Consider the following 17,459-nt stretch of genomic DNA (forward strand, 5'->3'; position numbering starts at 1 on the left):
ATGAAGGCTCCACCCTGGGAACCTAATGTCCTAATAAAGCCACCACATCCAAATAACCTTCACATTGGAGATTAGGTTTCGAAATCTGAATAGGAGAGGGTGGAAAGTCAAACCCTTAGGTTATAGCAATAGTGAAGATGAAGCTGTAAAGTATAGGGTGGTATGTTTTTTAAAAAATTGATTTTATTTTTTTTAGAACACTTTTAGGTTCATAGCAAAATTGAGAAGGTTCAGAGATTTCCCATATACCATCTGCCCCCACACAAGCATAGCCTCCCCCATTATCAACATTCCCCATCAGAGGGGCACATTTGTTAACAAATGATGAACCGACACTGACACATCATAATCACCCAAAGACCATAGTTGACATTAGGATTCACTTTTTTTTTTTTAAATATATTTTATTGATTTTTCACAGAGAGGAAGGGAGAGAGATAGAGAGCTAGAAACGTCAATGAGAGAGAAACATTGACCAGCTGCCTCCTGCACAACCCCAACCCAAGATGTGCCCGCAACCAATGTATAATACATGCCCCTGACCGGAATCGAACCTGGGACCTTTCAGTCCGCAGACCGACGCTCTACCACTGAGCTAAACCGGTTTCAGCAAGGATTCACTCTTTGTGTTGTACATTCCAAGTGTTTGGACAGATATATAAAGATATATCTACCATTATGGTATCATACGAAGTAGTTTCACTGCCCTAAAATCTTTTGTGCTCTGCCTATTCATCCCTCCTTCCCCTAACTTCTTGCCTTGTTTTGGACTTGTATAGTATGTAGCCTTTTTAGATTAGCTTCTTTCACTTAGTAATGTGAATTTAAGGTTCCTCCAGGTCTTTTCCTGGTTTGACAACTCATTTTTTTTTTAGTGACAAATAATATTCCATTATCTGGATGTACCACAGTTTATTCATTCACCCACTGAAGAACATCTTCAGTGCTTCCAAGTTTTGGCAAATATGAATAAATCTGCTATAAACATCTGAGTGCGATTTTTGTGTGGACATAAGTCCTTTCCCCAATAAAACATGAAAATATTTATGTCATATCTACATAATTTAAGTTTTGGCTATAATAAATGTATCTTTTAAACAAGATAGAAGGATGAGAAATATGTTCAATCTGTACATTCTCTCTGCAGCATTAGCATGAAAAACTGACCTTTAAATTGAGCAATCATAGATGTGAATTTACTGATCATCTCCAATGGACACAATTTTTGAGCCATTTCCATTGTTTTTTACTCCCCAGACCTGATCCTGGTAGTCGAAGAAGGTGTGAACACAAGTCTTCGTTCCGATGTCACAGACTTTTGCACTCCTGTCAGACGAACTGGAAACAAAGTGAGTGTTGTCAGGATAGAATGCCACATTCAGCACCCAGGATGCGAGGCCACTCAGAGCACCAGCTCCGTTGGTGTGTTGTACATTGTAGATCCTGATGTAGCCATCATCTGAAGCAGTGATGAGGAGCTTGGAATCTGGGGAAAAGGTCAAGGAGCGAATGGGCATGTCATGGTCTTCCAGCATGTGCAGCAGTTTCCCGTTGCAATATCAAAAATATTGATGATACTTCCCATCAGGATTATAGGCAATGCTAATAATGAATGGTCCAAAGAATATCCCTTTTTCCCACTTTCCACATAAAAAATGTTCACTTTCCACACATGAGTTCCTGTGGCCAGATACTGGGAATCAGGAGAAAAGGCCAAAGTCTAGGCATCCACCCATCCTGCATCTATGGACTTCATCTGTTTGCCACACTCCAAGTCCCAGAGACAAATGTGGGCATCGAGAGAACTGGATGCAGTGATGGGCGGCACGTGGCTGATGCCCACAGACACCATGCCCAGCTGATGTCCCTCCAGACTGCGCTGCAGGTCCAGCCTCTCATCACTCCATTTCCAGACTTTCACCAGGTCGTCCAGGGACCCCATGACCACTGTCTCAGTTTTCCTTCTTGTTTGTCCCCCAGGCCACTAAGTGACATCATTATGGGCTTGCTCTTGTTTGAAGAGAATATTGTACTGGCTGGTCATTTCCTTAGCCAAGGATGAAGGGCTAAAGGCCAGACAGCTCGCCTCACTGCCCGGTCACATAGCACAGGCGCATGTCTAACCTGGACATAACGTTTTTACCTTTTGGACAAATACTAAGGAACAGAAGATGATTGATGATTTTTCTCTCATCACTGATGTTTCTATCTCTCTCTCCCTTTCCTTTACTCTCTGAAATAAAAAAATATATATATATTTTAAAAATAGTAGGGAGCTCACAAAATCTCTGGGAAAGTCAGGAAGCCAGTCAGGCTTGGAGATTAAGTAACCAGGAACATTTCTTAAACCACACAGAGAGAGATGCTCAACCTAGGATGCTACTGAACAAAACACAGTTGACATGAATGCTACAATTCATACCGGTAATACTGGGGACCAGGTGGCCAGAAAATCTGCTGCTGCTGCTGCTCAGCTCTACCATTCTCTCTCTCTCTCTCTCTCTCTCTCTCTCTCTCTCTCTCTCTCTCTCTCTCTCTCTCTCTCTCTCTCTCCCTTTCTCTCTCTCTTTCTCTCTCTCTCTTTCTTCCTCTCTCTCTCTCTCCATTTTTTAAAATTTTATTTTTTAGAGAGAGGAAGGGAAAGGGAGAGAGGAAAAAAAAATCAATGTGTGAGAGAAACCAATCTGAAAATTGGTGATTTTAGGTAAGGTGAATTATCAAAATGATGAAGGATTGAAGGGCGAACTTGCAGTGCTCTTATTTTACTGAGCAGGTTCTACTGATCTCCCGTACTGGGGCTCTTTTGATCCTGGTTGTACCCACTTTGTTTCTAAAATCATAGAGAGAGGGCTGGAGTCAGCTGACCTAGAAGATTTTAAATGAAACTGAAATGAAAGTTCACTTCCTCTTCAGGATGATTCATGTGACAAGTTCCAACTTCTTTTTAAAGTCAAATTTAGCTGAAGTCTCTTTGCTGCCTTTGAATCTTTGGAGAGAGACCACCTTCAAGCATTCTTAATATGGGAGCATCTGCTGGTTCCAATATGTATAGGTACTGTCCGGGTTTTGTTTTCTCGCATTTGGTCTTAAACCCTTTGTGTTTTCAGCTTGCTCTGCCTGCCAGGTTTCAAATCTTTGGTTTCAGGAAGTAAACTAAAAAATCAAATGGCTCAATTTGCCTCTTTGCGTTTGGACTAAAAGGAATTTATTTTTGAAAAGTTAAATGTGTGCTTGGACATCTAAGCCTGAGGCTGAAATGTAGTTTTCTTTGGTGTATAATTTGAAAATTTATATGGTTACAATCACAGTTATTTTCAATTAAAAAAACGGAATTAAAAGGAGAATCCAGTTTGAGAAATGGCTAGTCACTGAATTTCTGTTAAAATGTTTTTGTATTAAATAGATAAGTAGTGTTTTCAAAAGAAGTTAATTTTGCTTCCTTTGAAATCAGTATTTTGATTGCTGGAAGTGGGGGGAATTTAAAAAATTAACTCAATAAAATGACCTTTGGATGTGAAAAGAATATTTGGGAGTTGTCTTTTAACCACCTCTAAATGTTGTGAATATTTAAGTAGGCCAGTTAAGAAGAACTTACACGTGCAAAAATTCTGAAGATAAATGATTTTTCCAAGGTTTGCCTTCCCGTTAATGAGGAAAGAGGATGTCCCTTGATTAGATTTGTTGGCAAATCCTGGAAAGTCCCTACTTCCTGCAACAAAGCCAACCCTGAATGTGAGTTTGGTTTACTAAGCACCAGGAAATTTCTGAAAATTTCTGAAAATCACTTTTTAAAGAGCTCATAAGCATTAGTAGTAGTATTTCTGACATGAATCTGCAGACCACAGTATAACTGTGACTATATGGGGTGGGGCCAAAGTAAGTTTACAGTTGTTTGTATGGAAAATAATACAATAATTCATAAAAATAGCACAAGAATAAATTTTGTACATGAAACAAGATGCTTAACCTATTACTTATTAATTATTGTGTTATGTTCATACGAACAACTGTAAACCTACTTTGCTCCACACTGTATATCCTCCTACACTTCTTCTGTATAATTCTGATTTGTAGTATTCTGACCCTTTGACTGCCTTTGCATTGCTTTTTTTTTGTTACGAGAGATATGGTCACAATAGATGCAGCTAACAGCTACTCTTCCTACCTGACCTTTCCTTTCACAGAATGAAATGGCTGCTCTGGCTTCTCCTGGGGTGCTCCTCTGCCATGGCACAGCTGCACAAAGACCCCACGTTGGATCACCACTGGGACCTCTGGAAGAAAACCTATGGCAAGCAATACACGGAACAGGTAGACGGCATTGCCACTGAGTGACTTGCTTTTACTCTAGTACTCTGTGCTTTCTCCCTCTCAGATTAGATTCTTACAAGCAGTGTTTTCAATAAATGTTCGTTCACATTTCTTGCCAGATTCTGCTCTTGGTACAGCCGGAAACAAAACAAAACAAAAGTTCCTGTTTTTATAGAGCTTACACCCCAGTAGAGCAGACAAGAAATAAGTTAATAAATAATCAGGTATATAGTATGTTAAATGGTGATAAGTGAAGTAGAGAAAAACAAGGTAAGGCATGGAGGGTAGGAAGTGCCCTGGGTGAAGGTGGGGAGAGGCTGGGAATGATGATTCTATGGAACAGTCAGGGAAGGCCTCACCTATAAGGCGACATTTGAGCAGAGAATGGACAGAAGCCAGGGAGCGAGCAAAGTAGATCACTAGAATGAAGGTGCCAGGCCAAGGGGAAAGAGGACATGTTTGGAAAATAAAAGCCCTTATTTCCGCCCCGGGCAGATGGAATGCCAGATGTTGTTTCTTGACTCTCACTTCCCACTTTGTGCTCTTATTTTTATTTCAAAACATACTTACTGATTTTGATTTTAAGTCCTTAGCCCTAGTGCTCCAAATAACTAAGTCCTGTAACTACAGGGTGTCCCCCAAAAGCTATACGTACTTGGAATAATTATAAAGGCAGTATTTATTAAAATACATTTCATTTTTAAAATGTAATAGAATCTATAGACAATACACACACACACACACACACACACACACACATACACACTTTGTGGGACACTCGGTATATAATACTGACTTTGTAGGCCAACATGCAGTCACTTATTTGATGTATCATTTTTGTATAAAAAGATACTTTGAGTAGTACGTGAACTCTAAGTTGTTTTCTTGGGATGATGGACTTCACCTTCACTCTAATTTCAGAGACCACTAGAGTTAGATGGTACCACTGTCTGATTAAAGCTACCTTTCTTTTTAATGATTTCACTCCCTAAAGGGAAATAAAAATGACTTTTCATTGGTATCTTACCTTAATTTATTTAATTTATCCTACTTTAGTTATCTCAAAGTTCATTTCTTATTTCCTTTCCTATATTTCATTATGTTTATTTTTTTATTCCATTTTTTCTGCTCCATTGGTTTGGCAATATATCTGTACATGACCACTACTGAGGTAACAATAAAATCTTGCTCCAAGAAGAGGGGGCTGCATCTAGACTTGCTACCTGGAACCACGGTCTGGGCTTGGGCTCTAACACTTAATGAGATGAGGCAGAAAATAGTTGTTGCTGGTTGCTCATCAGGTTATCACTTATTGGAAACTATAGCCTTGGGGTAGAGATGAGTGTTTGGAATTTTAGGAGGCACCGTATACTTTGTATTCCATGTACATTGATCCTATGTAAATGAAACTCCCCGGGGGCAACAAATTCAAGTCAAAATATGGATTCACTCTGGATAAAATTAAAATTATATATTTATATGTATACATACAAACACACACACACATATATATATAACATAAATAATAACATCCACACAAATGAACAAGAAAGTATAAAAGAAATTAGAAATTCAATTAGGAATCTTAAAAATTAAAACTGTAGTAATTGAAATAAGGACTCAATAAAAGGTATATAAACTCCAGACTAGAAAGAGTTGGATAGAAACGGCAATCTAGGAGATAGTACTGAAGCATTCAACCCCCAAGGAAGCATATGAAAAGGAAAAGAAAAACTGTGAAAATGCAGGTAAAAGAGATGAAAAAGAGTTTGAGGCTACAAAATATATCCGATAGAAATTTCTGAAAAAGACAGTTAGATGGGATGGTAGAGAAGCAATATTGAGGAGATACTGGTTAGAATTTTCTAGATATGAAAAAAAATCCTGCATCTTTCAATCAAAAGTACCCAAGAGAGGAAATAAAGAAACCCACACCCAGACACATGTAATGAAGCTTCGAAATATCAAAGAGAAAGGGAATCATAAAAGTTACCAAAGTTAGCCAAAACGGGTTTGGCTCAGTGGTAGAGCGTCGGTCTGCGGATTGAAAGGTCCCAGGTTCGATTCCGGTCAAGGGCATGTACGTTGGTTGCTGGCACATCCCCGGTAGGGGTGTGCAAGAGGCAGCTGGTCAATGTTTCTCTCTCATTGACGTTTCTAGCTCTCTATCTCCCTTCCTCTCTGTAAAAAATCAATAAAAAAATATATATTTTTTAAAAAAAGTTACCAAAGTTAAAAGCAATAATTTGCTTTCCTATACTTCATTAAATTTATTTTTCTTTATTCCATTTTTCTATTCTAGTGGTTTAGAATAATAAATTCTAGAATAAAATGGAGAAATAGCTTCAAATCGCTAAAAAACAAACAAACAAAAAAAGCTAGAAATGTATAATCAGTTAAACTATCTTTCAAGAGTGAGGGCAAAAAACATTTTTTAAGCCTGTAAAGATGTTGTGAATTTACTACCTACAAAGGATATACTTCAACCAATAGCACTTTGTAAAACAAAAACATTTTAGCAGATGGAAGAAGTTCATTATATATCATAAAATAATATTAATCACATCAAGCAATTAAGCGTAAGAATTAAGATTGATATATAGTTTTACCAGTTATATTGAATATATTCATTTATTTACATGGGGGAATGCTTCATAATATGTTTATTTTCATTACTGAACACTTATTTGTGCAGGATTCAGTACAACTATGTTCTTTTTTCCTTACTTATTAGAATGAGGAAGTAACACGACGTTCCATCTGGGAAAAGAATCTAAAATTTGTGATGCTTCACAACCTGGAGCATTCAATGGGAATGCATTCATATGATCTAGGCATGAACCATCTGGCAGACATGGTAGGTAAACCACAAATAATCCTGCTCTTATCTCTTGGTAAGCATGATTTTTGTCTTTCCAAAAGCAAATTGAAAGTAAATGACAAAGGCAAATTATCTACATGTAAAAGTGAGAAAAGGCAGACTTTAAAAACAAGAATTTGCACAGATTCCTTTAGTCCTAATGTTACCACTTTACTTACCAAATCCCTTCTTTATTTTAAACTCATAGACTTTAGTCTTCTGTTTTTATTAATTTTATAAAACATTGCCCAATTTTTTTTTAAGCCTGGTAAGACTGCTCACAATCTTGTAGTTATCGTACTTATGTAAGTCTAAATTGACAATTTAATATGGTCCACCTGCTTTCTTAATTGGAGAATTAATTTCTTAATATCACAAGAAAATCTTCCATTTTATATTCTGTACTACTCTGCAAAACTGCACCACTGTGCCAAAATTAAGAATCATAGGCTCATTTGAGATCTTGCTCACTGGAATCACAGTACCCCTTGGAAGGGAACACCCTAGTAGATTAAATTCCCACTTAAATGTTGGACTCTACTTTATAATTCTTTCTCACAAGGAAAATCAGTTCAATCCACTTTCTAGACAGCTCTTTTATAGAATTATGCCTTACTTTGAACCAAAACTCTGTCTCCCTGTAACTTCTAGTTTTTGTAATTTTTTTTTCCTCCTTCCCACTGTCTAACTGGGATAATATTGCAAAATGTGAGAGTAAAAAAGAGACCCAGATAATTCACCCACGAGGTAGTTAACAGTATTTATGATGGTCACAACTACCACTTGTTTTTTCCCAGTTGTCAAATATATTCAGAGTTATAGTTACTAGGATATTGAAAAGCAGGATATAAGTGAAAGGATATATATTTATTTTATTTATTTTGCCTTGTAGACCAGTGAAGAAGTAATGTTATTGATGAGTTCCCTAAGAGTCCCCAGCCCATGGCAGAGAAATGTCACTTACAAGTCAAACCCTAACCAAAAATTACCTGATTCTATGGACTGGAGAGACAAGGGGTGTGTTACCGAAGTGAAAAACCAGGTGAGTATCATCACGCCAGGCCTCTGCACCCTAGGTAGAGTTCTCTCTTCTGTAAATACTTAATCTAGCTACATAATCTGGCAGTGAATCACCCTTATGTACTTTCTAATTATTTTTATTATTCTGTCTTCTCAACTATTTTGTGAGCTACTGAGAGCAAGGACCTCATATCATAATTTATTTGTTTTCCTCACTAATGGTTAGAGCCACATTATTCAAAAACTGTAAACTAAGCAAATAGGTCAAGACAGACTTCAGTGCTCATGCTATCCATCGCCTGCACTGGACCCTCCACCATGCTATATAACTACTTGAGGAATAGTATTGTGTGTGAGAAAATAGCTCCCTCCATCTCACTTGTGAATTTCAGGTTGGAAGGAGAGAAAAGAGAGCTCAGTGTTGTCTATAAATTACACAGTCAAATAATTTGATTAGGCTTGCATTTTTATTTATTTATTTATTTATTTTAATATATTTTATTGATTTTTTTTTTGCCCCCTCCCTCCCTCCTATACATACCCTCCCTCCCCAGAGTTTTATGTCCATGGGTTGTACTTATATGCATGTACACAAGTCCTTCGGTTGATCTATTATCTCCCCCAGATCTTCCTCCCCTCCCCACTGTAATTTGACAGTCTGCCTGTTGCTTTACTGTCTCTATATCTGTCTCTTGGTTCATCAATTTATAATGTTCTTTATCATCCACAAATGAGTGAGGTCATGTGGTGTTTCTCTTTCATTGATTGGCTTATTTCACTCAGCATAATGTTCTCCAATTCCATCCAGGTTGCTGCAAATGATGAGAATTCCTTCTTTTTTATGGCAGCATAGTATTCCATTGTGCAGATGTACCATAGTTTTTGGACCCAATCATCTGCTGACGGGTACCTAGGCTGTTTCCAAATTCTGGCTATTGTAGATTGTGCTGCTATGAACATAGGGGTGCATATATCCTTTCTGATTGGTGTTTCTAGTTTCTTGGGATATATTCCTAGAAGTGGGATTACTGGGTCAAATGGGAGTTCCATTTTCAGTTTTTTGAGGAAACTCCACACTGTTCTCCACAGTGTAGGCTTGCATTTTTAGAATAAGAAATACAGGCTTTTAAATTTTTGTTTCTATGTTTTTATATTTCCTTTATTTTGCTTGTAAAAAAAAAAAAAGCTACAAAAATCCTAAATTAGGGATAAATAAGAGTAAAACATATGTATTATTTAGAGATCTAGGTAAGGAAGAATCAGAATATTCTAAGCACCTGCTCCAGCTTGTGACCCATAAAGGTAAAAATTAATAAGTGAATGCTACTATTAATCTCTTTTTCCATCTGGTTATTTTTCTTTCAACTATTTTTGGGTTTCTTACTGGAGATTCTCTAAAATAAAAGTTTGGGAAGATCTGATAAACTGCTTATTTAGGTGTTGACTATAAATAATGTAATGAACTTCTTTCCCTGGGTGCTTGCATTTCAATAGATGATTTTGCTTTAACAAAAAGCAATTTCAGTGTGCTTTCTTTGGGCAGAGAGCAAGGTGGGATGAGAAGAGAAGAGAGTGAGAGCAATTATAAAAGGGCTCTGTCCTCTCTGTACCTTTTGCTTTCTGTTTGTAAAATATCTTTGGATTTAAAAATTCAGAAGCTCAAAGAAATTTTTTACCTTATGTTTTAGGTATGGCATCATTTGGCAGGAGAAAGGGTAATTTAGATCAAGGGAATCACCCCAGCTCCTTTCAAAATCATTTTATTGTAGGCAACCATTTCCTTTATGGGTGAAAATAGCTTGGATTTAGAACATGCTTAATAAGTACTGTTTCTTTTCTTCTTTTTTTAAAATATATTTTATTGATTTTTTACAGAGAGGAAGAGAGAGGGATAGAGAGTTAGAAACATCGATGAGAGAGAATCATCGATCAGCTGCCTCTTGCATCACCCCCACTGGAGATGTGCCCACAACCAAGGTACATGCCTTTGACCGGAATCGAACCTGGGACCCTTCAGTCCGCAGGCCGACGCTCTATCCACTGAGCCAAACCGATCTCGGCAATAAGTACTGTTTCTTAATATGCTTGAATATGGTAATTAAGCTCTGAGCTCAGCCATTTGCAAATCTTTATCCAGGTTGAACCTTACCCAGAGTGAGCAAGGGTTTAGTCTTCATTCCCGTTGTCTAAGACAATGATTGTCAACCTTTCTCATCTCATGGCACAAATAAACAAATTACTAAAATCTGTGGCACAACAAAAAATGTATTTTTTGCCTATCTGAACAGAAAATAGGTATATTTTTTTATTCATTCATACTGGATAGCTATTGTGTTAGTTGTCATTTTTGAAAAATATTGTATGTTTTTATTGATTTTAGAGAGGAAAGGGAGGAAGAGATAGAGACAGACAGACAAAGAAACATGATGAGAGAAACATCAGTTGGCTGCCTACCAAACGCCCCCCCCTCCCACTGAAACCCTGAAACCCAGGCATGTGCCCTGACAGGGAATGGAACCTGTGACCTCTAGGTGCCTGGGACAGCGCTCAACCAACTGAGCCACATCGGCCAGGGCAGCTGTTGTCACCTTTTTATTTGACAATCTAAGGGAAAAGAGGTCAATGCCCCTGACTAGTCAGGTATTGTATGTTTTAAAAATTCTTGCAGTACACCAGTGTGTTGTGGCATACCAGTTGAAAATCACTGGTCTAAGAGAAGAGGAAATTATAAGTGGGGGAGCTTTTCCGATAACTGTTGACAGGGCTGATATGTTGGGTGTTGCCCAGTTTGGGTGTTACTGACTTTCTGTAATTTCTCCTATGGCTTTGTGTCTGTTTTAGGGTTCCTGTGGTTCCTGTTGGGCTTTCAGTGCTGTGGGGGCCCTGGAAGGACAGCTGAAGCTGAAGACAGGAAAGCTGGTGTCTCTGAGCGCCCAGAACCTGGTGGATTGCTCAAATGGAAAGTACAGCAATAAAGGCTGCAATGGTGGATTCATGACAGAGGCTTTCCAGTATATCATTGACAACAATGGCATCGATTCAGAAGCTTCCTATCCCTATAAAGCCATGGTATGTCACAAGCAAATATTTTGGGCTGCCCCATGATCTTATATCCCTTGACCGACTGAACTAAACTCACCACCAAGCCAATACTTGAGAAGCAGTGTTGTGTGTGTAAAAATCCTGACTAGGAATCCTAAATTCTCAAGAGTTCTTTTTCTTATGCAGGAGGCTTCTTAATTTATCACTGGCATATTAGTTTTAGACAAGCAAATACAATTCATGCTTAAAATGGAATTTCAGCAAACCTTCCTTAAAACTCTTTCTGTATATCTGCCTGGAATTTAAATTCTGTCCAGTAGCCTCCCATGATTACTCTTATCTCAAATCATCAACCACATCATTCTTCTAGCTACTAAAAAAAACTAAGTAATGCTCTCTTCATCCTCCTTGCGAGTTCATGATATATTTTATTAAATAATGTAATATATCCATCCATATTGCAGAAAATTTAGAAAAGATAAAGTCACTCCAAAACCTCCTACCTTATCCACTATTATTTTAGTTTATTTCTTTCAAGTTCTCTTTCTACTAAGTACTTCTAAAGCATAGTTGTAGAAACAAACATGAATTGATAACCTCCCTTTTCCCACATGAAATATACTGTTTTCCATACTACATGGTTGTTATAAACCATTATTTAAACTGCAGATCATCTTGCAGGCATTATATTACCAAAAAGATTTTAAAGCTCTAGTCTAGAGTTTAAGATCTTTATGTTGTACACCCCTACAATCCACCTTAGAGTCTGAGGACATTATCCGGACAACTTATGCATATACGAAATGTGCACAATGTAAAACAATAGAATAATATGTACATTCTCTGCTATTGATGAAACATGGGACTGGGCTTTGGAAGATTTAATTTTTCTTTCTTCAAACACAGGAAGACACCTTAGATACTTGAAAAGGCTAATGAGGAAAGAAAAGATATTTGAAGTCCAAACTTAGGATATTGGTGATTTGTGAAAGAAAGTGAAGTATACTTCTTTATCTAACTTATACTTTTTCTTTTTTTCAGGATGGAAAGTGCCACTATGACTCAAAATATCGAGCTGCCACATGTTCAAAGTATGTTGAACTTCCTTACGGTAGTGAAGAGGCCTTGAAAGAAGCTGTGGCCAATAAAGGACCTGTGTCTGTTGCTATAGATGCAAGCCATTCTTCTTTCTTCCTCTACAAAAGTGGTAAAAACTCAGACATAATATCCTCTTGTTATATTCTGCCCTTGCACTATTATGTTATCCACCTCTGCATGTTTTGAGTAGGATAAATAGAACCCTCCATTTCATGTACACATTTTTATACCCAGTTCTAATTAGTAAAATAATACTTGCCGAAGTTTACTAAGACTATATGCCAAGTACCATGATGAATTCTTCTTATGTATTATCTCATTTAATCCTCACAATAGCCCTATTTTACAAATGAAAAAATTAAGTCTTGGGTTAACTTGCTTAAAGCCACACAGTATGAAAAACGGTTAGCTGGAACTAGAAACTGTGCTACTTGACTCCAGCACCTGTGCTGCTAACCACTGTAGCCACTGTGTACTACAGCTGCACATAGCAGTATAAAGGAAGGCACCCACTGATGGGTAGAAGATCATAATATTTTTTCTAAACCTCACCTTAAAAATAATTTAATCTAGCCCTGGCTGGTATGCTCAGCGGTTAGAGTGTTGGCCCCACATACCTCAGGGTCGTTGGTTCGCTTCCCAGTCAAGGGTTGCAGATTCACTCTCCACCCCCAGTCTAGGAGTCTCTCTCACATCAATGTTTCTTTCTCTCCCCCTTCCTCCCTCCCTTCTATTCTCTCTGAAAAGCAATAGAAAAAATATCCTCAGGGGAAGATTGACAGAAAAATTTAACAAAAAAATTTAATCTAATAAAGAATGAAAATGTGTGGAAGAAACAATTTAGGAATATCTACAAAGAAATTCAGTAGACCCTGGCTGGCTAGCTCAGCTGGACAGGCCAAGCTGGAGGGTCCCACTTCCTGATCAGGGCACATTTAAGAAACAACCAATGAATGCATAGGTAGCTGGAACAACAAAGCGATCTCTTTCTCTCTCTCTCTCTCTCTCTCTCTCTCTCTCTCTCTCTCTCTCTCTCTCTCATAAATTAAAAAAAATACAATAACTGTTTATAAGTTAAAAATAATTAGAAAAGGGTAACAGTTTTAGCAAAGAAAACTTTTTAGGAAACTTGGCAAAAAAAAAAAAAAAAAACCTGACAAACACAGCATTGATGGCAAAAAATTATTAAATATAAATAGTTAAAAAATTAGAGTATATGTTCTTAAAACTTTTAATTAACATATGCAAAACAGTCTAACAAAAATAATAGCATTTTCAAATGTCCTCATTGTCACATACCATTCACTCTTTTTCTATCTCTACCCATTTTATTCTCAGGTGTCTACTATGACCAAGCCTGTACTCTCAAAGTGAATCATGCTGTATTAGCGGTTGGCTACGGTAACTATAATGGGAAAGACTACTGGCTAGTGAAAAACAGGTAATATATTTATACTTTAATGGATATTTAATTAAAATCAGGATTTGGAGGGAGCCTCAACAGATGCTTTCTTGTGATTATGATGATGATCATGATATTGACAATGATAACATCTTATAAAGTGATTTCTAAATATGTACTGTCTTCATTTCCTATTGTGCCTTCAGCTCTTTGTTTTCATGGCTGCTCTTCTACAATACTTTTCTGATCATTCCTTCTTGATCTCCTTTAAGAATACCTACCGGTACTCCTCTGTTCAGCTCGCCAGTGTTGGTCTTTCCTCCAGGGCCCCATCCTTTGCCCATTACTCTTCTTATTCTACATTTTTTTGGGGGTAACATCCTTCCATTCTTAGGATATTAGCTATATATATATACTAGAGGCCCAAAGCATGAAATTCCCTGCCCTATGCCTTTTCTATAGTAGTCTCTCAAAAATATTTAATTGACATTCTTTAAAGGAATTTAAGTTTAATAGCAAATGATTACCTATGATCCTATTATGCAAAAACATTTCGAGGTGGGGCCTTGGAAAGAATAATAATACTCATTCCCTGCATAAGGCATATTCACAAAGAAGGAGAATTAAAGGTTTGGAATGGATCTTTCATTGTTTTATTTATGTATTAAGTATTCATCAAAATAGGGTGAGGCAAAAGTAGGTTTACAATTGTTCACATGGAAAGTAATATAATAAATAATAAGTAATAATACAAGAATAAACTTTGTTTCACATACTCACAACTAGAATCTTACTTTTGCCCCATCCTGTTTAGGACTAAAGACTTCTAAAATTCCTTTGAAGCCGGAACCGGTTTAGCTCAGTGGTCCCAGGTTCGATTCCGGTCAAGGGCATGTACCTTGGTTGTGGGCACGTCCCCAGTACGGGGTGTGCAGGAGGCAGCTGGTCGATGTTTCTCTCTCATCGATGTTTCTAGCTCTCTATCCCTCTCCCTTCCTCTCTGTGAAAAATCAATAAAATATATATTTTAAAAAAATAAATAAATAAATAAAATTCTGTTGAAAATTGCCTAAAAGTCCTTGGGAAATTATTATATTCTAAAGCTAATTTTGTTTATAGATTTTTATTTTTTAAAAGTTTTATTTATTGATTTGAGAAAGAGAGGGGGTAGGAAAGGGAGAGAAAGAAACATCAGTTCTACTTATTTATGCATTCATTAGTTAATTCGTGTATGTGCCCTGGCCACGGATCAAACCCACAACCTTGGTATATTGGGACAATGCTCTAACCAACTGAGCTACCTAGCCAGGGCCTACAGCTTTTTATATAGAGTTGCTTTATGAGAAACACAATCTAAAAGATAAAAAATTGATAATGTGGCATTCATTTGTAATTTTGTGTTATTTGTTTTTCTAAAGCTGGGGCCTCCACTTTGGTGAACAAGGATATATTCGGATGGCAAGAAATAGCGGAAATCATTGTGGGATTGCTAGTTATCCCTCTTACCCAGAAATCTAGAGGATCTCTTCATTATATAACAAGTCAAGAAAGATGAAACACTTTCTCTTCAGTTTTACCTGTTATAACCAGTAGAAATACGTGTGTCATTATCAATGTAAATATATGGTTTGACTCTTCTACTTTTTTAACTTTGCAGTTCTTGAAAAAAATTGCAAAGTAAAAATTAATAATATATTGTAAATATAACTGTATGAGAATTAGTCAACCTAATCCAATTTGTCATTTCTTATTTTACCTCTTTGTCTTTTTATGTCCCTTGATATCCTTTTGTAACTTGATGGAATATGCTTTATAATTATTTGTCTTTTCAACTTAGTATCATTACCTCATAACACTCTTTTCTTATTCTTAGATAATATTATAATCTATCATGAAAATGTAAATTGTGGTTTGCTGGTGATGGGCTATGGCAACTTCAATGGAAGAAACTATTAATCTATTAATGTGGCTCAAATTGTATCTTTGCACATAAAAGTTTCAATAAATGTTTTAAATGAAGTTAAAGTAGACAAATGCTTAAGAGACTGTTTTTACACACTTTGTAAGAATTATTTAGTGATTAATAATTAATATACTAATTAAACTATTAGCAAATTGGCCAGGACCTTTTTGGAGCAAATAATGATGTCAACCTGAATAAAATAACCAAACTGCATTTGTTTTAATATTTAATATTCCATTACTCATATTTATCTAATTCAGATTGACCTTTCCTCACAACTGCTATAGATATGTAGATTGGTTCTGAAAAGGCAGCAAGAACTTTAAATTTTATAAGCTCATGCCTACAACATAAAATGTGTGCAGGATGATGTCATTAGTATATCTTAAACTGAACTTAAACTAATTCTGCTATCTCTTAATCCCTCTCCATAAAGTACATTTTCCCCCATAAAGCACATTTTAAAGAACAAGAATTGCTAACTATAAAAGCATGGTTATACTATATAACTAACATCAAATGTACGTATAGAGAAACATTATGATTAAAAAGTATTTAGTTAAGCTCTGGCCAGTGTGGCTCAGTTGGTTGAGTGTTACCCCATGCACCAAGAGGTCGCAGGTTCAATTCAGGGTCAGGCACATGTCTGGGTTCAGGCTCTGTCCCCCACTGAGACATGCAAAGGGCAGCTGATCGATGTTTCTCTTTTTCTCCCTCTCTCTAAAATCAATAAAAATGTATTTTTTAAAAAGGTATTCAGTTGAGTATTCTTTTTTAAAATTTTAAGTTCTTTATTGTTTAAAGTATAACATAAGTCTCCTGAGTACTCTTTTGTTTTTATTTTTCCCACAATTTTTCAAGCACTGTAAATGGAATAAAAATATGGGTTCTTTACCTTTGTCAGTCTAATGAAGCCTATGGACACCTTCTCAGAATAATGTTCTTAAGTGCATAAAATAAAACATATAGGATTGCAAATGAAGCTGATTATTAAAATGTTAAAATATAAATTTGTGCTATAGTAACATACTGTACATGCTTCTTTATAAATGCATTAAATAACAAGAGTCAATAATTATCTTAAATTTGAAGTAGTAATGAGCATATTTGAAAATATCTGCAAAAACTGTAAGGTTATATAAAAATATCTGAGTTTTCTTTTGGTTGTAAAATTACAAGTATTGCTAATATTGTGGTAATATTAATAATTACATAAAATAAATGCAAACTTTCAGTTAGAGGTTAGGCTTCCACAGAGAGGAAGGGAGAGGGATAGAGAGCCAGAAACGTCCATAACAGAGAAACATCGACCAGCTGCCTTCTGCACACCCCCTACTGGGGATGTACCCACAACCAATGTACATGCCCTTGACAGGATTCGAACCCGGGACCTTTCAGTCCACAGACCGACGCTCTATCCACTGAGCCAAACCGGTTTCGGCAACCACAATAATTTTTATGCCAGGGGATTTTCACTATTTTTGACCCTGAAAACAGGGTTCTAGTCTCCATTCCTCTCCTATTTGACTCTGGGCAAATCTTTCCATATATGGAGTCACTGTTTTCTAACTGGTAATACAGACATATCAAAATTATGAATAATTACGATATGTTTACACCTCTAAACCAATTTATTCGACATATAACAATCGGTAATCTAAGAAGTTTGTACTGCTAGATAATCTCAAATTGCCTACTGGCTCCGATTTTATTATTTTGTTTCTAAATGAGACATTAATGATATTCTAAGCTATCTGCTGTCG

The 17,459-nt window shown here is 36.6% G+C and overlaps 1 protein-coding gene and 1 pseudogene across 2 annotated transcripts; one reads left to right on the forward strand and one right to left on the reverse strand.

Moving 5' to 3' along the window:
• Nucleotides 1–1,169: 1,169 nt before the first annotated feature.
• LOC311612619 (WD repeat-containing protein SL1-17-like) lies at nt 1,170–2,846 on the reverse strand (annotated as a pseudogene). The gene has a single exon. The product of its transcript is annotated as a WD repeat-containing protein SL1-17-like (transcript).
• Nucleotides 2,847–2,912: 66 nt separating this feature from the next.
• On the forward strand, nt 2,913–16,451 carry CTSS (cathepsin S). The gene is made up of 8 exons (XM_084865687.1): nt 2,913–3,052; nt 4,185–4,311; nt 7,046–7,168; nt 8,064–8,213; nt 11,033–11,260; nt 12,275–12,440; nt 13,670–13,772; nt 15,152–16,451. The coding sequence occupies exons 1-8, from the start codon at nt 3,021–3,023 to the stop codon at nt 15,249–15,251; spliced, it is 1,029 nt and encodes a 342-aa protein (XP_084721813.1). The 5' UTR covers nt 2,913–3,020; the 3' UTR covers nt 15,252–16,451.
• The last annotated feature ends 1,008 nt before the right edge of the window (nt 16,452–17,459 follow it).

Source organism: Pipistrellus hanaki (assembly GCF_964339955.1).
Source record: "Pipistrellus hanaki genome assembly, chromosome: 18".
In the NCBI taxonomy this organism is placed as follows: Eukaryota; Metazoa; Chordata; class Mammalia; order Chiroptera; family Vespertilionidae; genus Pipistrellus; species Pipistrellus hanaki.

Excerpts from the sequence above, each read along its gene's own strand:
- CTSS (XM_084865687.1), top strand. The coding sequence starts at position 3,021 with ATGGGAGCATCTGCTGGTTCCAATATGTATAG. Across the intron at positions 8,214-11,032 it reads TTACCGAAGTGAAAAACCAG|GGTTCCTGTGGTTCCTGTTG; the intron begins GTGAGTATCATC and ends TGTCTGTTTTAG. Across the intron at positions 12,441-13,669 it reads TTTCTTCCTCTACAAAAGTG|GTGTCTACTATGACCAAGCC; the intron begins GTAAAAACTCAG and ends TTTTATTCTCAG.